This window comes from Tursiops truncatus, chromosome 1 (assembly GCF_011762595.2).
Source record: "Tursiops truncatus isolate mTurTru1 chromosome 1, mTurTru1.mat.Y, whole genome shotgun sequence".
In the NCBI taxonomy this organism is placed as follows: domain Eukaryota; kingdom Metazoa; phylum Chordata; class Mammalia; order Artiodactyla; family Delphinidae; genus Tursiops; species Tursiops truncatus.
The window spans coordinates 140,040,422-140,064,576 of NC_047034.1; the positions used below are offsets into that span (position 1 = coordinate 140,040,422).

General features: G+C 38.3%; 1 protein-coding gene across 6 annotated transcripts in view; it reads right to left on the reverse strand.

Moving 5' to 3' along the window:
- The window catches only part of ZYG11B (zyg-11 family member B, cell cycle regulator), a 78,625-nt gene that overhangs the window by 29,148 nt on the left and 25,322 nt on the right, over positions 1 to 24,155 (reverse strand). For all 6 annotated transcript variants that reach the window (XM_019937786.3, XM_004319917.3, XM_019937787.3 and 3 more), the window contains 8 exons: positions 19,864 to 20,618; positions 9,796 to 9,936; positions 7,039 to 7,215; positions 5,845 to 5,909; positions 3,091 to 3,190; positions 2,791 to 2,841; positions 316 to 477; positions 158 to 205 (listed from right to left, as the gene is read on the reverse strand). In XM_019937786.3, coding sequence (XP_019793345.1) covers positions 158 to 205; positions 316 to 477; positions 2,791 to 2,841; positions 3,091 to 3,190; positions 5,845 to 5,909; positions 7,039 to 7,215; positions 9,796 to 9,936; positions 19,864 to 20,618 — 1,499 coding nt within the window. The remainder of the gene's footprint in view (positions 1 to 157; positions 206 to 315; positions 478 to 2,790; positions 2,842 to 3,090; positions 3,191 to 5,844; positions 5,910 to 7,038; positions 7,216 to 9,795; positions 9,937 to 19,863; positions 20,619 to 24,155) is intronic.

A 24,155-nucleotide genomic window follows, 5' to 3' on the forward strand; every position in this document is an offset into this window, starting at 1 on the left:
TATATATAATTTTGTAGCCTGCTTTTTCCCCTTAATTATATTATATATATTTTCTAACGTCATTAAGTGTTTACAAATAGAGTAGCATCTTTCTATGTATTACCTCAGATGGAAAATAATTACAGCTTGAAATTAGCAGGAAATACTTATATCTTACCAAAAGTCCTAGGACTTTCTGTTGAATGGATGACTCAGTTGGGAATGACTGTAAAAAGAATGAGAAACCTATAACTAAAGAACCAAATATAATAAATAAATGCTCAAATCAATCAATAAATCAATGTCAAAAACTGTAGGCTAAATTCCCATTCTAACCTCTAGAACCCTCATGAAGAGTTCCAACCCTTGATTTTCAATAAAGTGTCTGCAAGTGGTTGGAGATTCATCTGTGAGGTTCCAAAGTGCACTCAAAGTAAACTTCAAAGTAGTGTCCACTGAATTTTGATTGGTTTTCTGCTTCACTATTTGAAGAAGTTGCTGAAAGGAGGAAAATAGAATTAATTTCTAATTACTGAATTGTTATTACAATTACTGGTAATAACACTGACTAACAAGTCGATGAGGATTAGTTTCAGGGTTTCAAACATTTCCTATAAAGGTTCTTACAAGGACAACAAACAGCCTCTTGGATCAGACTTTTCCTTCAACAAGAAAAAAATAGAGGATTTTCATAAATACTTTTAAAATATTCTGATCACACCTAAAATCTAATCGCCTGTAAATAAAATGAAAAGCAAGATGATTAAAGCTTAGGACCAACTATCTTATCCAATGGGTCACAACATATACTCATTTCAGATCCTGGGATAAAAAAGGTGGAGGGGGTGAAGAGGGAATGAATCTAATATTTACTACACATCAGCAAATCATATCCTATATTGTAATATTGTCATCCCCATTTTTCAGGAGAGGAAATTGAGTCCGAGAAATATTAAGTAATTTGATCAGAGTCAACTTAGTAAGAGAAAGTAAGAACTGGAAGACCTAATTCCTTCTAACTCCAAGTTTTCCTTAAGAAAAAAAGAAAGGACAAACTACATACAATAGTAAGAGAATTAAAGTCTAAATTGGATTTAAATAAGATAATAGCTTTGAAATTCCATTTGTAAATTATTTCTATCATAGCTTTAACCTAAGAAATTTAAGCTTGAAAAAGAAATATTTTAAGACCTACACGGGCATACATAATTCCATTTTTAGTTTACACTTTTGAGGGTAAAAGGGAGCTCTGCAACAACAGATACAAGTAACACTAACGAACACTATTACTTAAAGTTATGTACAATTCAGGAAAAAATTTTTAAGAAACACAAACATCTAGTTGCAATTATGTAACTTAATAGCATAGTGGCTAAGAGTGTGGCACTAGAATTGGGCTACCTGAGCATAAATATAATCTCTGCATCTGATTAACTGTGTAATAACCTTGTTTGCCAATTTAACTCTTTGTTTCCTCATCTGTAAATTGTGGGTGATAATTAAGGGCTTAAAAAAAAAAGTTAGCTAGCATCATCATTACTACTACTATTAATTCCTGCTAATTCCTACTTTAAACCAAACAATTTTCTCCCAAAGCATATGAGTGCACTACTTCCTTAATATCTTTGAGTACACCTCCCGCCAAAATTACTGAAACACATGTACAGCAATAAAAAGCCATTTTTAAAACTAAAATGTCATCCCTAAAAGAGTAAAAATAAATCAAATCAGCATCCTTTTCTATTCATCTAACATACGTATCGTATTTTGTGCTAGGCACTTAGCATATTCCTTCAATTAATCTTTTTCCCTTTTTATTTAATCTTCATAACAACTGTATAAAGCATTTTATCATCCCTAAGAAAATTTAGGTGGCTTGTCTTAAATCACACAGCTAGTAAGTGATAGAACTGGGAATAAGCCCAGATATATTGACTACTCCTTCCTTTATACCATCACAGCCTTTTCCTCTTTTTACACTGCTTTTTTCACTCATATCACTCTTATTATTATATATTTATTAGACTGTATTACTGTATTACGACCAGGTCTACATAGCTATTTTCTCTACTATACTGTGAATTTCTTATGGGCAGGAATTATAGATATAATTCAGTGTAGATCCCTAACACCTAGTAAGGTGGTAGGTACCTGATGAGTATCCTATACATATTTACCAAATGAGTGACTTACTTTCTCATTACATACACAACTTGTAAGTTATAGAAAAGGGGAGTCTCTCATTTGACTTTTCCATCTACTATTATTATTCAAACATCTCATGCCAGGATTGTAACAAGCAGCTCCTAAGTGGACTTTTTCCTCAGTCCCCCCTAAGGCATGGTTTAAATTTATTCTCTTTAAAGCTTTTAACTTTTCACTGTTCACTATATTAATTCCTCAAACAAAGCAAGTAAAATCATATATCAGCTATTTACATTATCTTCTTCCCTAAAGCATCTAGCACAACCTTACGCCTAAAATAGAGACTCCACATTTGCTTCATAAATAACAAAATCTCAGAATTTTAGAACTAGATAGGATCTTAAGGTTTATTCAGGCCCCAATGGTCCAGGCAATTTATCTAAATTCACAAAGTGAGTTTACAAGTTAGATCCCAGGTCATCTGACTCCTAGTTCAGGGCTCTTTCCACCTCTGTTAAGGAGTAAATCTGCCTCAATGAAGAGAAATTAATTCACTCACTTAGAAGTAACAAAAATAATCTTTTAAAATATAAAATGTCAGAAGATACACAACACTGCCTGAAAATAATGCAAATGAAAACTGTTTAGGAGTCTGTACAGACTTACCCTGACAATGAAGAGTTCAGCACCAAGCTGTGCAGTTTGTTCTGTAGAAAGCTGCAAGCAAGCAGAAGACAAAGTAAATGTCCAAGAATTCACCAGTGTGAGTTTAATATCATTCACTGTAACAGACTCCAAAGGTCAGACTAAAATCTCTGATCAACCTGGAATTCCACAATACTGAATACAGCTTCAGTAAGTTACCTGGCTTACTAAAACCTCACTGGCACACAGATTTGGGGAAAAATAGTAACTGTCATGGGAAATAGTTTCCTACAGAAGATTATTCAACAAGAGTTCAGGCACCTTGGCAGCCAGGATGGAAATGATTGCAACTGCCATCCTTTGCATGTTTTGATCCTCATGGTTGCAGAGCCACTGCATGACAAGCTTGGCTGCTTCAAACCTGAAAACACACAAAGAGTTTCATGAATTAATCCTGGAGGCCCCAGGCATTTCCCAAAGCTCCAGCTGGGAACTGATGCTACAATTTAGGTAGGTGAGAAGGAAGGGGAAAATTCCTCCTAATTGATAAGAGAATAACAAGTGCACTTAGTGTTGTGGAGATGGTGTCATTATTAATTCTGACAACACTTTGTAAAGGAACAAGAGTTTGGAAAATATGGTCAAAAATATCTGGCATTCATCTTCTAGAATTACAACATATTTCTATTCTGTAGTGATTTCTATACTATAGCAATAATTTAAAGTATTTTCTGGGTTCCTCCCAGTACCTAGCACAGTGGGAACATTCATTCATTCACTCCGAAACATTTATTGAGCTCCTGTTTTGTGCCAGATACTGTTCTTGGTGCTGGAGAGAGGGTAGTGAACGAAACAGAAAATATCTCTACTCTCATTAGAGCTTACAGATAGTGGGAAGACAGATAATAAATAAGTAAGTAAAATATATGGTTTGTTTAGGTACTGACATATGCTTTAGAGAAAAAAAGAAAGCAGGAAAAGAGAGGATATGACATGTGGAAACTTTATTAGTCCCCAAACATGCCCATAATTATGAGGTAATATAGCTTGGTAGTTAAGAGCAGATTCCAAAGTCCTCTGAATTTTGGGGTCGGAATTATAGCTCTATCTAATGTTAATGACAATAATAAAATAAACTATTTTATCATGTGAGGCAATGCAGTCAGGTCATTAAGAACATGATACACTTTGGAATCAGCCTGCATTCAAATATCACCTTCACCATTTACTAACTTTGGGACCCTGGGCAACTTCCTTAATCTCTCTGAACTTCAATTTTCTTATCTGTAAAATAATATGATCTTATTCCGTAGGACTGCTGTATATGATATCACACATAAAGCTTAAGACTTAGTACAGAACTTGGCACATACCAAATTTTTGATAAAGGTTAATTTTTTACTAGTATTGTCTTCCTCTGTGCCTTTTTCTGTGCAGTTCCCAAAACACAAAACAATCACTCAACCAGCTTTCATTTTCAAGGCAATATGGCATGGATATAAAAAGTAGAAGCTCTGGAGTCAGTCTGGATTTAAATCTAAATTCTGCTACTTACTATCTTATCACCTTGAGCAAGTTACTAAACTTCTCTGTGCCTCTGTTTCCTCATCTGTAAAATGAAGATTACAAGAGTAACAATTTCACAGGACTGTTGTAAGGACTGAATAAGCATATGTAAAACACTTAGCACAGTGCCTGATAAGTGCTTCATACATTAGTTGTTATCTTTATTATCTTAAATACCATCACTAACATGAAATCTTTAATGATCACCAAGGAGATGGAATCTTTCCCTCTTTGCTTGGGGGCCCAGTACACTCTGTCATCCTCTTCTATGAATGACTGTCTTCTATTATACTCATAATTCATTCATTCATCCATCCTTCCATTAAACATCCACTTAAGTACTAAGTACTAGGGGCAAGATTAACCAATCACCGTCTCTCACCACAAAGAAGCTCAATTCTAGCAGAGTGCACGGGCTACATCAAGGGCAAATGATAGCCTACCTTGAGTGATCTTAATAGCTGTGGGCCCAGCTGCCTGTTTTCTAAAGCTTTATTGTAACATAGTTATCCCCATTTGTTTATAAAGTGTCTATGGCTGCTTTGGAGGTACAACGGCAGAGTTAAGTAGGTCCAACAGAGCCCCAATGGCTCACTAACCTAGAACATTTATTATCTGGCCCTTTAAGAAAAAGTTTGCCAACCCTGGGGTAGTTTATAATTTTCTTTAGGAGATTATGTCTTTTCTACCTATGACTTCATGTGATCAATACAGATGCTCAATATATTTATAAAATACAATTAGCAATCTACATGAGATATATGTAGTTATATTTTTATCCAAACTATTTATTTCAAATAGTAAATGGAATACTTCATTGCCTCAGCCATGCCAGATAACAGTGTACTGTTACCCAAATAAAAATAATTCACAGTAAAATTACTGCTTGAGAAAGACATTTCTCACTAAATCATAAAGTATAAATTTCTTCTTCAAAATACCATCATTAAAAAATTATATTTTAAAGTAGTAAAATGAAAAAAAATAATAACCTGTTTAGCTCCCAAATCACATCTTAGAAAACAAGGAAACCCTTTATACTTACTGGAATACAGCTATATGGTCTCCCTTAACCTCTGCTTAAAAAGTTTCTTCTATAATTAAATATCAAATAACAATAATAATGAGGTATGATACAGAGAAAAGAACACTGGACCTAGAAGGCTTGAGTCTTTCTAGCTTAGCAGTTACTAGTCACAAAACCACTGGCAAGACACTGAATGTCTATATGCCTCAATTTCTTCAGCCCACAATATTGTACAGATATTCTAAAAACTATAATCAATATAAATTCTTATGCAAAGGGCTATGAAAACAGGGGCCAATCTGTTATCATGAACATCAAAGCACTAAATTAGAGAAAGTAGATTTAGCATTCTACAAGGCAACGCACAATCCCACCCACTTGACTAATTGTACACCACGAATATCCTGAATGGTAAGAAATGACCCAAGACATATTCTAGAATTCCATTTTGCCCCATTTTAAGTTCTAGTGCTATCACTTGCCTGTTAAATGGAACATCTTGAAGAATTCGGTCACTGCAAAGTGAAAGGAGGCAATTCTTCTGTAACTAAAGAACCAAACGGAGAAAAAAAATCCTGAATAAAATATTATTTTATTTTTTAAACAGGGGTAGACTCTATAAAAAAAAGAAAGATTGATAAAACACCACTTATTTCTTAAAACCTTTATTCTGCCCACCTCCTGTTCAAAGACTGACTTCCACTGGGCCCATATAAGTTTACTTGCACATTTTTTTTTTTTTTTTGCTGTACGCGGGCCTCTCACTGTTGTGGCCTCTCCCGTTGCAGAGCACAGTCTCTGGACTCGCAGGCTCAGCGGCCATGGCTTACGGGCCCAGCCACTCCGCGGCATGTGGGATCTTCCCAGACTGGGGCACGAACCCATGTCCCCTGCATCGGCAGGCGGACTCTCAACCACTGCGCCACCAGGGAAGCCCACACATTTTTTAAAATCTTTTCTATTACGTGAGAACTAGGGTAATAAATAGGATAACTCCAGCTAATCTCCCTCCCTTCTGGTGGCCTTTGGGTGGGTCCTATTTCGTCTTCTGTTCACCTGGCTTCCAGAGTCCATGAACACCAAAGCCTAAAGTTCATCTAGTTTGGCAATTGCTCTCAATGAGGGAAGCTGGCTTTAATGACCCACTCACCTATCTGGGTTGCCATTTTTACTTGGTTTTGCACCTTTGAGTATTTTTTACTAACTTGCCAAACTGTTCAAATTTTGAACAGTCCTGTCCTGAGGACAGGACAAGTTTTGTAGTCTACCTATACTGCTAGAAATAGAAAATCCATGTCTTACTCATTTCTCTATCCCAGTACTTAAGTACTGAGTACTTGAATACTGAACCAGTACCTGGCTCAGAACAAAAGCTCTATGCCTATGTCTGTTTGCTGAAATTATCACTAACTCAAGGTCTAGGTGCAAGATGTTTTGTATGGCTTGCTTTATTTCCCTTAACATTTGGACTGAAATACTTTTAGGCAAGGAAAGCATTCTCTAGTTTTCTAATTCTCTATTGTCCTGCTCTCAGTCACATCATAAATTTATTACTTCACAGCCTCCAAAGGCATTTGAATTTCCAGCCTTGGTCTACTAAAATGAACTGTATGGAGGTGGGAGATGGGTAAGAGACACTAAAAGGACTATTTGAATGGGAGTTCCCATATGCTTACCTGCTGGTGATTGGGAAAATGTTCCATGGCTTTGAGCAGCAAATGGGTCACATCAGCGAGGAGTCGCACAGGCATTCCTGCAGCAAGATCCTGCTTCGTTAAGTTAAACACACAAGCGCTTGCAGCAAGTTGCACTGGCAAATTCATAGGGTGGTTTCTCATCCCAGTAACCACAAGCTGGAAAAAAAAAATTAATTCTTTTGATCCAACTTATAAATATAAGCTCTCTTCATATAGCAACATTACTTTGTTGATCTATAATAATTTCTAAGATGTCTTAAGTATCTTTTTTATCCTCACGTGCAGAGCCTAGGACATAGCAGTTACTCACCAATATTTAGTTCCTGTTCACCTGGTCAAGGCAGGTATCAAGTTGTTCATGTCTAGAGATTTTTCTGTAAGGCTAAAGAATCTTTTCTATTCAGGGAAAACATCTTTGTATTTCCAAGACCTAGTTCAGGGCCTATTATATGCTAAGCACTAAACAAATTCTTACTGACTTGAAGAGAGTAAACCAGTAGCAACCTTCACTTTCAAATTCCAACATTCAGTTCCTTAAGAACACTGCTAAAGTTAGAGTACCATAAAATCCATTCACTTCCCTCTGGCTGACATAACTACTTCTCTCCTTTTCCTCTCTCCTCATCCCCAACAAATCCTTCCCATTCCTCACTACTGGCTGAAGACCTTGCTTCCAGTTACCTTGAGAAAACTGAATCAATCATAAAGAACTTCAGATTCTCACTTCCACATGTACCTCCTTACCAGCATATACATGTGCATATGCTGTCTTCCTGCCTATTACCATAAATGACCTTTTGGGGCTCCTCTCTATAGGTAATCCCTCCACTTATATGCTAGATTCTTCCCTTCTTGTCTACTCAAGGACACTGCTTCAGCTGTTCTCTCCTTTCACTCCTGTATCAATTTTTTATTCTGTACTGGATCATTAATATCAGCATACAAACAAGCTATTTTTTTCTCCCATCCAAAAAAAGAAAAAAAAAAACAAAACCACACACTTCTTCAGCCAGCTACCACCTTTTTTCTTTGCTCTCCTTTGCAAGAATCACATTTCTCTCTGCATCATTCTCTAAATGAATGAATGAATGAATGAGTAAATATTTCAGATCAGGACTAGAGGTCTGGTCCTTTGTTACTCAGGTTCACAGTAACCAAAACCAAAAAATGATAATGCATATACGAAGTGCCAACATCCTCTGGTATGTACATAGGAGGTGACAGATGTTGGGGGTAACACCTTAGGACTTAAATGTTACTGGTTCCTTTCCAAACACCCCATTCTCAAAATCTAAGAAACTGGGAGGTTAAGGCATTTCTGGCTCTGACACTAACATTCTGTTACTTAACCTCACAGACCCTCAGGTACATAATCTGTAAAACAGGAGATAAAACTTATCTCTTGGGATTGTCGTGCCCACTAAACGAGGTATCAAATATAATATAGTCCTATACTCATTGGTTTCTAAACTGAATGTGCATAAGGATTATCTTGGGGGATTATTAAAATTTAGATTCTTGTACCTCATGAATTCCTGAGATACTCTAATTTTCCTTATAATTCCTGTACCCAGCCCTATTGAATCTAAATGTCTTGGCATGAGGTTCACTAATATGCTTTTTATTTTTATTTTATTTTTTTAAAGATTTATTTAATTAATTTGTTTATTTATTTATGTATTTTTTGGCTGTGTTGGGCCTTCGTTGCTGCGCGCTGGCTTTCTCTGTTGCAGCGAGTGGGGGTTTCTCTTGTTGTGGAGCACAGGCTCTAGGCGTGCAGGCTTCAGTAGTTGTGGCTCGCGGGCTCTAGAGCGCAGGCTCAGTAGTTGTGGCACAGGGGCTTAGTTGCTCTGTGGCATGTGGGATCTTCCCGGACCAGGGCTCGAACCCTTGTCCCCTGCATTGACAGGTGGATTCTTAACCACTACACCACCAGGGAAGCCCCTTTTAAAGATTTTTTTTGACGTGGACCATTTTCAAAGTCTTTACTGAATTTGTTACAATATTGCTTCTGTTTTATGTTTTGGTTTTTTGGCCACGAGGCATGTGGGATCTTAGCTCCCCAACCAGGGATTGAACCCGCACCCACTGCATTGGAAGGCAAAGTCTCAGCCACTGGACCGCCAGGGAAGCCTCTCACAAATATGCTTCTTAAAATAAGCAGTATCCCAAACTTCTGATGGATAGAGGACCACATTCTGACAAACAATGCCCTAAGTAATCAACAAAATTAAGAATCCTCCTTTCTTGCCTTTCAAAAGCTGTCTTGGTTAAAATATCTTAATTGAGGAATAACGCAGATTAGTTACAAAAGCACAGGAGGTTCATAAATTGCATGGAAAAGTACCTTATAAAATTCCAATATTGTATTTCTTAAAAAAGCCTATATGGAAGCAATACAGGAGTAATATACAAAGCAGTGTCCTGATTCCAGTCATATATTCCATTTTCTACTATAGCTGGTGAAAACATATCACAGTGATTACTGGTTTTAGATGGTTAAATATGAACTTGAAGGCATTTATATTGCTTAAATGAGACTACTATAAAACTTCAGTAACACTATGCAACTATCTCCTCTCATTCTCATTTATGGCTAATAACTGAAATTATACATTATCAACCCCATTACAAAAAAACAGACTAAATGCAAATTTTCACTAATTTTCTTCACAAAACCATCATCTATCTAGGAAGACAATTTCAAATTTCTCATATGCAGTTTCTTATTCTTACCTTTAAAATTTCTGGTTTTGTTTTTTCCATCACATGAGTCAGGCTAAAAAGGTGAAATAGAGCTTCCCGGACAAAGAATGCCCGTTCACTGTACCGCTTCAATGCTTCTGCAATCTGAGTTTCATTGGCTTCTCCAGACACCTTTGAACATAGACAGAAGATGAGATTTTAGGATTCTTTTCAACCCTCTAACTGTCTCTATCCAAATGTCATTTGTGTGGATGGCATCCAGGGTAGCTTTGCAAAGCCTGAAACAAATGGGAATGATCACTTTCCAATCCATCCAGAAAAGTCATCCTATGGAGGTGTACATATGCTAAAGAGATGTATATTAGATAGGCTAAGACCCTACTATAAGTCTATGGGTAAAATTTTCTATACTGTACCTAAAATAAATCTCAAGATATGTAACACTATTTATAAGGTCTTACTACCCATGATTAGGCTCCTACTGCCTCTTAAGGTAACCCTCTCCCCCTAACTCACAATGTTATAACTACAGTGGCCTTTCTTTTATTTTTTTTAAATTTTTATAGCAGTGTGTATATGTCAATCCCAAACTCCCAATCTATCCCTCCCCCGCACCCTACAGTGGCCTTTCTTTCTGATCTTTCAATAAGCCAAGCTCTTTCCCAGGAAAAGGCTACTAAATATAATATCCTCTCTGAGTGAAATCTTCCTCTCTTTCTCTACCTAATTTCTAGTCATCCTTCCCATTTCAAGTTAAATGACACTTCTCTAGAAAGGCCTTCTCTGACCCACCAATCTAAATCAGGTCTCCCTTGAAACACCTCCTTCATAGCCATTATCATAACCCCCCTAGTAGACTGACCTATTCACCACTGTACCTCAACAGGGAGCATTGTGTGTGGCTCATAATAAGCACTCAATAATACTTATCAAATAAATGTATTAATTAATTTTCCCAGATTTATCAAGCTCCCACTCAGCATCAAGAGGTGCTGTTCAAGAGTAAGTTTATCCAGGAATTTCCCATTTATACAGGTTAATATCCTTAAACTGTGGTTCATATACCATTGGGTAATGAAATGTATATTAACAGGAAGTGGCTTTTTAGAAAAGTAATCCAACTAATGAGTAAAAAAAGAGGGCTCCCCTGGTGGCGCAGTGGTTAAGAATCCGCCTGCCAATGCAGGGGACATGGGTTCGAGCCCTGATCTGGGAAGATCCCAAATGAGGCGGAACAACTAAGCCTGTGCGCCACACTACTGAGCCTGAGCTCTAGACCCCGTGAGCCACAACTACTGAGCCTGCGTGCCACAACTACTGAAGCCTGCGTGCCTACAGCCCGTGCTCCACAACAAGAGAAGCCACCACAATGAGAAGCCTGTGCACTGCAACGAAGAGTAGCCCCCGCTCGCCACAACTAAAGAACCCCATGCACAGCAATGAACACCCAATGCAGCCAAAAATAAATAAACAAAACTATTTAAAAAAAAAAGAAACTTCTAGGGGCTTCCCTGGTGGCGTAGTGGTTGAGAGTCCGCCTGCCGATGCAGGGGACACAGGTTCGTGCCCTGGTCTGGGAAGATCCCACATGCCGCGGAGCGTCTGGGCCCGTGAGCCATGGCCGCTGAGCCTGCGCGTCCAGAGCCTGTGCTCCGCAACGGGAGAGGCCACAACAGTGAGAGGCCCGCGTACCGCAAAAAAAAAAAAAAAAAAAAGAAACTTCTATAATATCACCATGATCCCCAATGAATAACTAGGTGTTGAGTGTCAACAACTGTTAAAATTCACAGAAAGAAAAACAACCAGACATTATGTACTTCCTTAATGAAAGAGCGTAACACCTGAGGGTCCTGCCAAAGGGATCAAACATGAGTTTGATTAAGCCACTAAATCCAACTACCAATCTGCAGAAAATACAAAGTCAGTGAAACATGCACTACAAGCATACAATCAAGAAAACCCAGGCTGAGGGAGACTCTACAAATCAAAGGGCTGGATTCGTTAATACACAAATTATAAGGAAAAGAAAGGGATGGAGAGGGAACTTATAAAAGATACTCAAAAGACATATAATTTTGAAAAATGGGTAAGATTAAGTGCCTAGAGGTAAACAGTTGGATGATAAACTATTTAAAAGAGCAAGGACATGATTATCATTAAAGTCTGGACAGAGATTACTTTTGTGGGGAAGGAGGGAGTTGTGATCAGCTTGTAGCTGACAAGTTCTATTTATTAACCTGAGTGATGGTTTCAAGTGTGTTCACCTTATTTTCACTCATTAAGGTATACAGTTGTTATTTATGGTCTTTGCATCTGTCTTATTTTACAAAAAGGTAAAAAAACACAAAAAAACACAAAAACAAAACCCAAAACCCTGCTGTTCAGAGAGAGAGAATCTTCTCATTAAGGTGGAAGACTGTCTTTTTTTGGCAGTACCATTATAAAAGGTGACACAAAAATAAACACTTTTAAAATATATTACACAATAACTAGGTTTTATATGAACATAGAGTATTCAGGCAGGAATATGCAGCTTTGAGGAAATGAAGAGCTGCATCATGGCTGACATTTCAAACACTGATAGGATATGCTACAAAGGTCTAATAAGAATTAGACTACAGTACAGATGTGTACCAAGTGACACAAAGGCACGTTTTGAGCATTTGTAAGATTGTAGGAATAACAGTGGAAGTTTCTTTACAAAATGCTTTTTAAACTATTTATGTATAATATACATACATAAACATTGGTCTTGACTATGTATTCACATATATAAGCAGTTATTGAATAATAAAAACTTTCCAAGTGTTCAGTTCTTTTGGAATTACCCTGAACTTTTTCTTAGATTTTCTCAGATTTGGAAAGACACTGAATTATTACATGAGATAAAAAAGACTGTATGAGGGAAAACACATTAACAATAATCTTCATCAGACTTCATCAGTCCACATTTGGTTGATTCCAACAGCTTTATATTAACTTACATGAAATGTAACCTCAAGTTACCTTTAAACATAAAATTAAAGAACTTTTTTTTTTTTTTTTGTGGTACGCGGGCCTCTCAGTGTTGTGGCCTCTCCCGTTGCGGAGCACAGGCTCCGGACGCGCAGGCTCAGCGGCCGTGGCTCACGGGCCTAGCCACTCCGCGGCATGTAGGATCTTCCCGAACCGGGGCACGAACCTGTGTCCCCTGCATCGGCAGGTGGACTCTCAACCACTGTGCCACCAGGGAAGCCCAAAATTAAAGAACTTTTGTTACTGGAATGTAAATACTCTAAACCAAATTTCATTGCCTGTATGTTTATTCAGTGATCAACACTTCTCTAGCCAGTGATAAACCCTCAAATCAAGCAATCTGGCTCCTGAAACTAAACGCATCTTCAATTCAATCAATTTCGTATGCTAGATCAAAAAAAAAAAAAAAAAAAGAACAAAACAAAACAAACAAGTGTCTGTATGCACTAGTTTCTGCAAACAATTTAAAACAGAGAAAATATCCCTAACCACTAAATTAAGCCTTATTAATATTTAATATATGGATTAAAACTAAAATGTATATTCTAAGGAAAAATTTTCTTGTAGCACTCAGTATATAACTCTATTATAGCATTTCTTACAATGGATTAAAGCTATTTTTAAATTGGTCTGCCTCCTCTCCACGAGACTAGAATTCCTCAAGGGCAGAGGCCTTAGCTCAGACATCTTTAAAAAGTTCTTAGAGTTTTTTAAAATGGATTGACTCCTTTGCTTAAAAAAACTTATATGTACCTTCACTGGATGTTGATTACTGCAGTTTAATATAAGAGTCTTAGTTCTCAAGGGAGAAGTCTAGGCTAGAGATATAAATTTAGGAGTCATCAGCATATAGGTTTAGGGCCTGGGAGATCAGGAAGAACCAATAAAGGAAATTGAGGGTGAGTCCAAAAAGTAGGGAAAAAACAAGACAAGTCTGATATCCTAGGAACTAAGTAAAAAAAAGTATTTCAAGAAGGAGGACAAGATCAACTGTGTCAAATGCCACTTTAGATCAAATAAGATGACAACTGAGAATACTGGGTTTAGCACACAACCAGTGATTCTCAGGAACTGGGAACCACAGTTTGGTAAATAACCCCAGAGTCTAGGAATGAGGCAGCCAAAAAACATAAGAGTCCTAATTGTGGAGAAGTGGAAGGTTCAAGAAACTGATGCTTACAGATGAATAAATTGGGTAGGGAAACAGAGATGACAGAGTTGGTAATTCTGTGGTAAGAAAACCATCTGTGTTGGGACTAGAAACAGAGAGTAAAGGAAAGAACTAAGATTCTCAAATATAGGCAATGAGATGTAGTAGAAAGGACACATACCAGGCTCATCAGCTGGCTGTGACCCTTAAGAAAGCCATTCCCTCCCACTGAGGACAATACTTCCCACACAGAGTCAAGAGATCAAAATAAATAATATATATGAAAGTGGAAAAAAACAAAACTTTTGTTCTTATAACCACCCACTAACAGTATAATATAATGCCTCATAAGGAATACTGGGGAGTCACACTGTCTCTATTTCCTGCATCTTTCAGTGTGGTCTAAAAAACATGTAAAGCCAAAAATGTCAACCTAAACTAGTTTTTAAAGCATCACAATACTAAGACAATCATTTCAGACAAGATTTTCATCAACTTTGCTAACTTGGAAAATTCTAAACAAGGAGAGCAATCTCAGCTCTCCTCCCTTAACATAACCTATTATTTTTCAGCTCTCAAATTAGTAGTCAAACAAATAATTTAAAAGAAACATCAAATTTTTGGCCAAGAGGTACATGAAAAGATGCTCAACATTACTAATTATTAGAGAAATGCAAATCTAAACTACAATGAGGTATCACCTCACACCAGTCAGAATGAATATCATCAAAAAATCTACAAACAATAAATGCCAGAGAGGGTGTGGAGCAAAGGGAACCCTCTTGCACTGTTGGTGGGAATGTAAATTGATACAGCCACTACAGAGAACAGTATGGAGGTTCCTTAAAAAACTAAAAATAGAATTACCATATGACCCAGCAATTCCACTACTGGGCATATACCCTGAGAAAACCATTAATTCAGAAAGACACATGCACCGCGACGTTCACTGCAGCACTATTTACAATAGCCAGGTCATGGAAGCAACCTAAATGCCCATCAACAGACAAATGGATAAAGAAGATGTGGTACATACATACAATGGAATATTACTCAGTCATAAAAAGGAACGAAATTGGGTCATTTGTAGAGATGTGGATGGACCTAGAGACTGTCATACAAAGTGAAGTAAGTCAGAAAGAGAAAAACAAATATTGTATATTAACGCATATATGTGGAATCTAGAAAAATGGTACAGATGAACCTGTCTGCAAGGCAGAAATAGAGACACAGATGTAGAGAACAAACGTATGGACACCAAGGTGGGAAAGGAGGGGTGGGATGAATTGGGAGATTGGGATTGACATATATACACTAATATGTATAAAATAGATAACTAATGGAAAAAAAAATAAACATCAACTTTTGTGTATAGTTGAATAAAGGACAAAGTTCCAATGATCTCTATTTTTAAAAAAATATTTTAAAACAATGATTCTCCACTTTAGCTGCATATTACAATCACCCAAGGAGCTTTAAAAAATACTGATGTCTGGGTCCCACCTCCCTGTGGTTCTGATTTAACTGCTCAAGTTCCTCAGATGATTTTTTTTAATTAAAAATTTTTCCAGCTTTATCAAGATATATAATATTATACATGCATATATCACAAATACATCATGTAAGTTTAATGTGTAAAATATGATGAGTTGATACATGTAAATATTGCAAAATGATTACCATGATGTGGTTAGTTAACACATCCTTCATCTCAAATAATTACACTCCAGGTAATTTTAATTACAGTCAAGGCTGAGAATCACTGCTTCAATGTTTACAGAGGTAGAAACTAGATGATAGCAAATAAAGTAGGTGTTTCCTAAAGCCAAGATTTCAAAGTAGTAACAGTTCCATTTGTGAAATCAAACTTGTTTCACAGAGGCATTGTGGAACACAGATGTCCTACTAGCCTCAACTAAAAAACTTAGGCTAGGGCTTCCCTGGTGGCACAGTGGTTGAGAGTCCACCTGCCGATGCAAGGGACGCGGGTTCGTGCCCCGGTCCCGGAGGATCCACATGCCACGGAGCGGCTAGGCCCGTGAGTCATGGTCGCTGAGCCTGCGTGTCCGGAGCCTGTGCTCCATAACGGGAGAGGCCACAACAGTGAGAGGCCCGCGTACTGCAAAAAAAAAAAAACTTAGGCTAATTCACTCTAGGGTCTGTTGGTGGTAAGAACAATCAGCAAAAATTGTACTGCTCAGGAATCACAACTATTAGAGGATCTTTGCCTTGAGAAGATTATTTTGTGCAGTGTACTAGGGACACATTCCTTTCATCCTTCAGGACACAGGTCAAGCTCACCTCTTCTGGGAAATCCTTCCGAAACTCCCAGTACACAGAGATAAGAATTCTTTCCCTTTGATTTTTTACAGTTCTTTACTGTCTGACCCACTTCTTAGGGAGTTAAGTAACACTAAAATAGTAATTTACATGTTTATATTTCTTTTACCAACAAGCCCTGTGCTAGAAATCTATCTTGTTCCATAACAAGTTGTATATAAGTTCCTCAAACTTCTTGCTGCCCTGCACCTGGCTTATGTGACCTTGCGAAATCTGGCCCTGGCACCTACTTCTCCAGCCTCACTTTATCGCTCTGCAACTTCAACTTCTTACTCTGGAACTCTAGCCACAGTGGCCTTCTTGCAGTTCCTTGGATGTATCATGCTCCTTCCTACCACACATCTTTTACATATATCATTCTCGCTGCCTGGAATTTCCTCTACCAAGCTACTCATCCATAAGATCTTCACTCATTCATCAAGTCCTCAGAGAAGCCTTAAACTAAGTCGAGTCTCTCTGTTAAACATTCTCAAAAGTAGCATTGTATATCTTCTAGATTCTTAGCACTATGCAGTTTAAAGCATATGTATGTATGCATATTATATGTTAATATATGTACATGAGGACTTCCCTGGTGGCTCAGTGGTTAAGAATCTGCCTGCCAATGCAGGGCACACGGGTTCGAGCCCTAGTCCGGGAAGATCCCACATGCTGCGGAGCAACTAAGCCTACGTGCCACAACTACTGAGCCTGCACTCTAGAGCCCGCAAGCCACAACTACTGAAGCCCACGTGCCTAGAGCCCGTGCTCCGCAACAACAGAAGCCACCGCAATGAGAAGCCCGCGCACTGCAACGAACAGTAGCCCCCGCTCACCACAACTAGAGAAAGCCTGCGCGCAGCAACGAAGACCCAATGCAGCCAATAAATAAATAAATGAATAAATAATATACAAAAAAAATATGTATATGAAATAAAATATATATATATTTAAAGCATATACCCATGACATATGAAACTTCATTGTTTGACTCCCTCACTAAATTACAAGCTCCATGAGGGCAAGAGCATGCCTGTTTTGCCTCACCATCAAATCCCCATGTCCAGCACAGTACAGAGTATGCACTTAATAAAATATTTATTGAATGAATAAAAAAGAGTGACTCAAAATAATTTCTTACATTCTATTTTTTAAAGTCTACATTTACAAATAATCTAAGAACTGAAATGTTTTAAAATGTTTATAACTAAACTTTCCTTCTCCTTTTTTGAAATCAATAATGGTTACACAAAAAAAAGGAACCCTCCTACACTGTTGGTAGGAATGTAAATTGGTGCAGTCACTATGGAAAACAGTATGGAGGTTCCTTAAAATACTAAAAATACTGTTACCATATGATCCAGCAATCCCACTCCTGGGCATATAACTGGAGAAAACTATAATTCGAAAAGATACATGCACCACAATGCTCACAGCAGCACTATTTTACAATAGCCAAGATATGGAAGCAATCTAAATGTCCATCAACGGAAGAATAGATTAAGAAGATGTGGTATATATACACAATGGAATACTACTCAGCCATAAAAAGGAAAGAAATATTGCCATTTGCAGCAACATGGATGGACCTAGAGATTATTATACTAAGTGAGGTAAGTCAGACAGACAAAGGCAAATACCATATATCACTTATATGTGGAATCTAAAATATGAGACAGGGGCTTCCGTGGTGGTGCAGTGGTTAAGAATCTGCCTGCCAATGCAGGGGACACTGGTTCGAGCCCTGGTCCAGGAAGATCCCACATGCTGCAGAGCAACTAAGCCCGTGCACCATAACTACTAACCCTGCACTCTAGAGCCTGCGAGCCACAACTACTGAGCCCACGTGCCACAACTACTTAAGTCCGCGTGCCTAGAGCCCATACTCCGCAACAAGAGAAGCCACTGCAATGAGAAGCCCGTGCACAGCAATGAAGAGTAACCCTTGCTCGCTGCAACTAGAGAAAGCCTGCGCGCAGCAATGAAGACCCAACGCAGCCAAAAAATAAAATAAATTTATTTTTAAAAAATATGAGAAAAATGAACTTATGTGTGAAACAGAAACAGACTCACAGACATAGAAAACAAATTTATGGTTTTCAAAGGGAAAAGAGGGAGGGATAAATTAAGAGTTTGGGATTAGCAGATACAAACTACTATATATAAAATAGATAAACAAGAAGGTCCTATTATATAACACAGGGAACTATATTCAATATCCTGTAATAAACCATAATGGAAAAGAATATGTAAAAGAATTACTTTGCTGTATACAAGAAACTAATACAACATTGTAAATCAACTATACTTCTATAAAAAATAAATAAAATAATGCTCAAAAAAGATACCTTGTCATTTTGCTCACAGTATTCATTTCTAGGCCATCCCTGACTCTGCCCCCGGTAGGATCAAATGATACTTCTGCTTAAGCGGTATAGGAAGTAGGGGAAGAAAAATGGGGCTCTGGAATTAGACAGATGTAGATCCAAATATTGGTTCTAACTAATAGTAAATCATGGGCTTCCCTGGTGGTGCAGTGGTTGAGAGTCCGCCTGCCTATGCAGGGGACACGGGTTCATGCCCCAGTCCGGGAAGATCCCACATGCCGTGGAGCAGCTAGGTTCATAAGCCATGGCTGCTGAGTCTGCGTGTCCGGAGCCTGTGCCCCGCAACGGGAGAGGCCACAACAGTGAGAGGCCCGCGTACCGCAAAAAAAAAAAAAAAAAAAAGTAAATCATGTAATTTTATGACTCTGATTCTCACCTATAAAATAGAGTTAATACCTATCTATAGATATTAGCATATACAATATAAAGCACATATAGGATACAATGTATGTTAGAAGAATATTAGTTTTCCTTAACTTGCTATAATTCTATCCTTCAAAGTCTGATTCAGATACCATCTTCTATCAAGTCTAAAATTCTCCAGCTAGAAAAAATTTCTCCTACTTTCTTACAGCAACTTCACTGATCCTTGGCATTATAGTTATAACATCACTACTACTATCAGGCTCTTTGGAGGCAAATCCTATATCTTTTTCATCTTTGAATCCCAACCTGTATCAAGTCCAACAGATATTTCCTAAACGGAATTTAAACAATTAGGCATGAGAAACCTTAAGAAAAGCAAAATTTTACCATTTCTACAATAGACATCTCCTTGGAGAACTTGCTCTTCCATCAGATACTCAATTCAACAAGGAGCATCCCTAGTTTCTTTGAAGTGATCCTTTAGAAATGGTATGTTTAAGTGGTTCAAAATATCTAAACATTATCATCATGTGAACTATCATTTATCCAGGGCCTACTATAATGACTTCCACTTTACATATATAATTATTAATCTTCAGAAGAATTTTGCAAGGTACGAATCGTATCTATTTTATAAATAAATGTAAATTCAAAAAAGTTACAGCATAGCTTGCTCTGGGTTGTGAAGCAAGTAAGCTGGGATTTTAATTAGGACTCTAACTCTAAAGCAAGCCCTTTCCACTATATAATGTCCTGTTTCATGAACATGTTCCATGTGTTATTAGACATTCACCTTAATGGAGTCTTATGCAACTAAAACATTGGTCAGCCAGACAAAGGAATATATTTTTAAAGTCTAACCTTCAAATGTCCTTCGCCTGTGAGGAATTCAGAGTAGCCAGCGTCAGTGGCCAGCAAACCTACAAACTGCATGCTGGGCCGTTGTTGTATAAAGGCTTCGACAGCTTTATCTGTCACATGCTTCCTCCCAGAGACATCCAGGGAGACGAGGTTGGGCAGGATGTCCTTTTGTTCTAGTAATCGAAGAGCTATGTCTGATGTAAACTGTTTATCATCTGAAATATCAAGATGATTCAGATGTCTTAGTTCCCGAACAACATCCAGTATCTGGGTAGTTGTCATTTTTAAACATTTCAAGTGATGCATGGTTAGAGACTTGAGTCGGTCTTTGCAGGCCAGCAGAGCCGTGATGTCTGTGATCGAGGTGTTAGAAATATCCAGGCTCTCTAATCTTGGCAATGAGGCAACTTCAGCCAGGTCTTCATTATAAAAGAGAACATTGGTGATGCTTAATGCTCGAAGGCCAGAAAGCCGGCTAAAGCACCGTTCATAAGGATCTTCGAGTGAGAGAGTTAATGAATTCAGCACTAGGCACTGGAGATTTTGCTGGATCCATTTGTTACTGCCAAGCCCACTGATAATGTCTGTAATTGTGATATCAGCATTCACACCTGTGGCATCAAGTTCCACTAACTTGTGGTGGCAGAAGGCTTTCCGGAACGCAACGGCAGAGATCTTGGCTTTGCGAATGCAAGCTCGTTTTAAGCGCATCTGGTTGCCCCTAAAAATACCTACAGTGGCATCATTCAGGAGACCTAGGAAAAAACAAGCAACACTTTAACTTCAAAAAACGGTTAAAGGATAGCTAAAATTTCCAAAGCACTCCCATGTAACAATACTTCATTTAATTGACGTAACAATTCAGTGAGGTAAGAATATGATTATCTACAATTTATAGATGAGTAAACTGGGGTTCAAAGAAGTGGCCTTCCAGGCTTCCCTGGTGGCACAGTGGTTGAGAGTCTGCCTGCCGATGCAGGGGACATGGGTTCGTGCCCTGTTCTGGGAAGATCCCACATGCCGCAGAGCGGCTGGGCCCGTGAGCCATGACCGCTGAGCCTGCGCGTCCGGAGCCTATGCTCCGCAACGGGAGAGGCCATAACAGTGAGAGGCCCGCGTACCGCAAAAAAAAAAAAAAAGTGGCCTTCCAAGAGCACAGAAATAGCACATGGCAGAATCAGGACTGCGGTAGACACTATTGATTTTATTAACATTTGGTTCTCCTCCCCTTCCTGGACACACGGACAACTACGTTTCCCAACCTACCCTTGGACTTAGATGGGGCTATGTGCCTAGATCTAGCCAATGGTATACCAGAGCCAAGTACACAGTATCATGAAAGCAAAGAAAAGGAAATAATCCATGATGCCTGGAGATCTGAAAAAGACTTCATGGAAAAGGTGATCTTTGAGAAAGTCCTTCAAAGATGAAGGAAAAGTTCAAAGATAGAGAAAGAAGGTGAGGGGAATTAAATGAAGAATAAACAGCATCAGCAAAGCCTTAGAATACCTATGGCAAATCATTATGCTGTACACCTGAAACTAATACAATGTTACGTGTCAATTATATCTCAATTTAAAAAATGGAAAAAAAAAAACAGCCTTAGAGATGTGAAAGCCCAGCACACAGTTAGAAAACAACAAGTAGTTCTACACTGCTTGAACATAAGAAACAGCTAGAGCTATAAGGTGTCTCCCTGGTAAAGAGAGGAAAAAGAATATAGGGGAAAACCTAGATATGAGTGAGAACATGGTACGTTTCTGGAAATTTAAGTATGGAAGTGGGAAGAGAAAAGAAATGAGGCTAGATCACTCTGAAAGGTGAAGAGAAGAAACCAGACCAGCTAGGGGTCTTGGAACACAAAGAACAATACGTTGGATACTGGGTTTTTTCCTTGCACCATACATCCCAGGCTTAAAGTCAAAGAAGTGGACAATTGGTAAACACCAACAAGCACACACAAAAGTAGCTCCCCCCCAAAATCTGCTCACTCTAGCCAAAGTATCAGGAATGGGGCAGCCTAGCAAGGCAGGCAACTTTTAGACAGTAACTACTTTACTTCAGTCAAACACCAAAGAAAAAACTGTGGCCACACCCTCATCCACACCAGCAAATGCCAAGAGGGGAACCTAGACTTTCAACCTTGCTGTAACTAGTTGCCCCAGTCTCCCCACAGGGAGGTGTTACAGAAGGCTGAGTAGGGAGCCAGGACTTTCACGTCCATCTGGCAGTAATGAGGTGCTCCTCCCCCTCAGTGCTGGAGTGGTGTCAAAGGAAGCCTAGTAGAGAGTCGAGACTTCATCACTGCCCAACAGTAAGTAATGAGGTCACCTCACCCCAACATGCTGTCAGTGGAGGCCAACTGAAGAAGAGAAATGAGGTACTCATACCTCCGTCAGCTAGGGCAGTATCAGTAGAGACCTAGTGGGGAAACAGAACGCCAATCCCCTACACAGCAATAATGAGGAGCCCCAAGTCTTGGGTGTCAACAGAAGTCAAGTGGGGAACCAGAATATTATCCCAATCTGGCGATAACAAGGCAGTGCCTCCACCTTCCACTGCTAAAGTGGTGTCAGAAACACAGACTAAAACAGTAGTGTCATGTAGTCTCCAAAACAGTAGTCTCCAAAATGTCCAGATTTCAATAAAAATTCACTCATCATACAAAGGACCAGTACGATCTCAAACTGAAAAAAGACAATCTATAGATGTCAACACTGAAATAACAGAAATGTTACAATTATTTTATGAAGATTTTAAAGGAGCCATCATAAAAAACCTAAAGTGTGCTTGAAACATGCTTGAAACAAATGGAAAACAAAAAGCCTCAAAAAAGAAATAGAAGAATAAAGAAGAACCAAAGGGAGGGCTTCCCTGGTGGTGCAGTGGTTAAGAATCCGCGTGTCAATGCAGGGGACACGGGTTTGAGCCCTGGTCTGGGAAGATCCCTCGTGCAGCAGAGCAACTAAGCCCATGCGCCACAACTACTGAGCCTGCACTCTAGACCCCATGAGCCGCAACTACTGAGCCCGCATGCCACAACTACTGAAGCCTGCGCGCCCAGAGCCCATGCTCTGCAACAAAGAGAAGCCACTGTAATGAGAAGCCCATGCACCAAAACTAGGAGTAGCCCCCACTTACCACAACTAGAGAAAGCCCACGTGCAGCAATGAAGACCCAATGCAGCCAAAAATAAATAAATAAAATAAACAAAGGAAAATTTTAGAATTGAAAAATACAGTAATGGCTGGGCTAAACAACAGAACAGAAGGAACAGAAGAAAGAATCAGTGAACTAAAAGATAAAAAAATAGAAATTACCCAAACCTAAAGAACAAGAAATAAAAATAGACTAAAAAAAAAAAAAAAATGGAACAGAGCTATTTGTCCCAGAGGAGAAACAGGGTAGGGTTGAAAAAGTATTTGAAGAAATAATGGCTACATACCTATCAAAATGACTGAAATAAAAAATAGTAATAACACCAAATGCTGGCAAAATGCAGAGAAACTGGGTCAGTCTTATATAGTTACGAGTGTAAAATGGCGAAGCCACTTTGGAAACAGTTTGGCAGTTTTTTAAAACCTAAACATGCAACTACCATGGAACCCAACAGTAGCACTCCTGGGTATTTATCCCAAAGAAATTAAAACTTATGTCCAAATAAGACCTGTACATGGATGATTACAGCATTATAATATTCATAATATTAGATATTATATTCACAATAGCTAATAGATATTATATTCATAATAGCTAAATAGCATTATCATTAGGTGGTAAAATTCTTATTCTGATTCCTAGCTTTTATCCACACATTTCCTGGAAGATTTTTAGCTTTGAGACAACAGACACAATGAGCAAAGATTATGACAAGAGAATCACAGAACCAAATAAGTAAAACTCTTTAGTAATAGTCTTATTTTAATAAGGATTGCCACCAATATCATTAATCCTTTGAGTCAGGTAAATAAGTAAAATTTTTTAATGTAAATAAATTATTTTTTTAAATCATTATGCTATTAGAAAAAATATATTATCAATTTTAAAAGCATTCATAGGGAATTCCCTGTTGGTCCAGTGGTTAGGACTCCACGCTCTCACTGCCAGGGGCCTGGGTTTGATCCCTGGTCAGGAAACTAGGAACCCACAAGCCGCATGGCACAGCAAAAAAGAAAAAAAAAATTCACAGAACAACTTTTTTCCCATTTTATTATGAAAATTTTCAAACACACATTTACCAAACAACTTTTTAAAACTGTGACAAGAATTTGTTCTTTTGCATATTAGCAGTA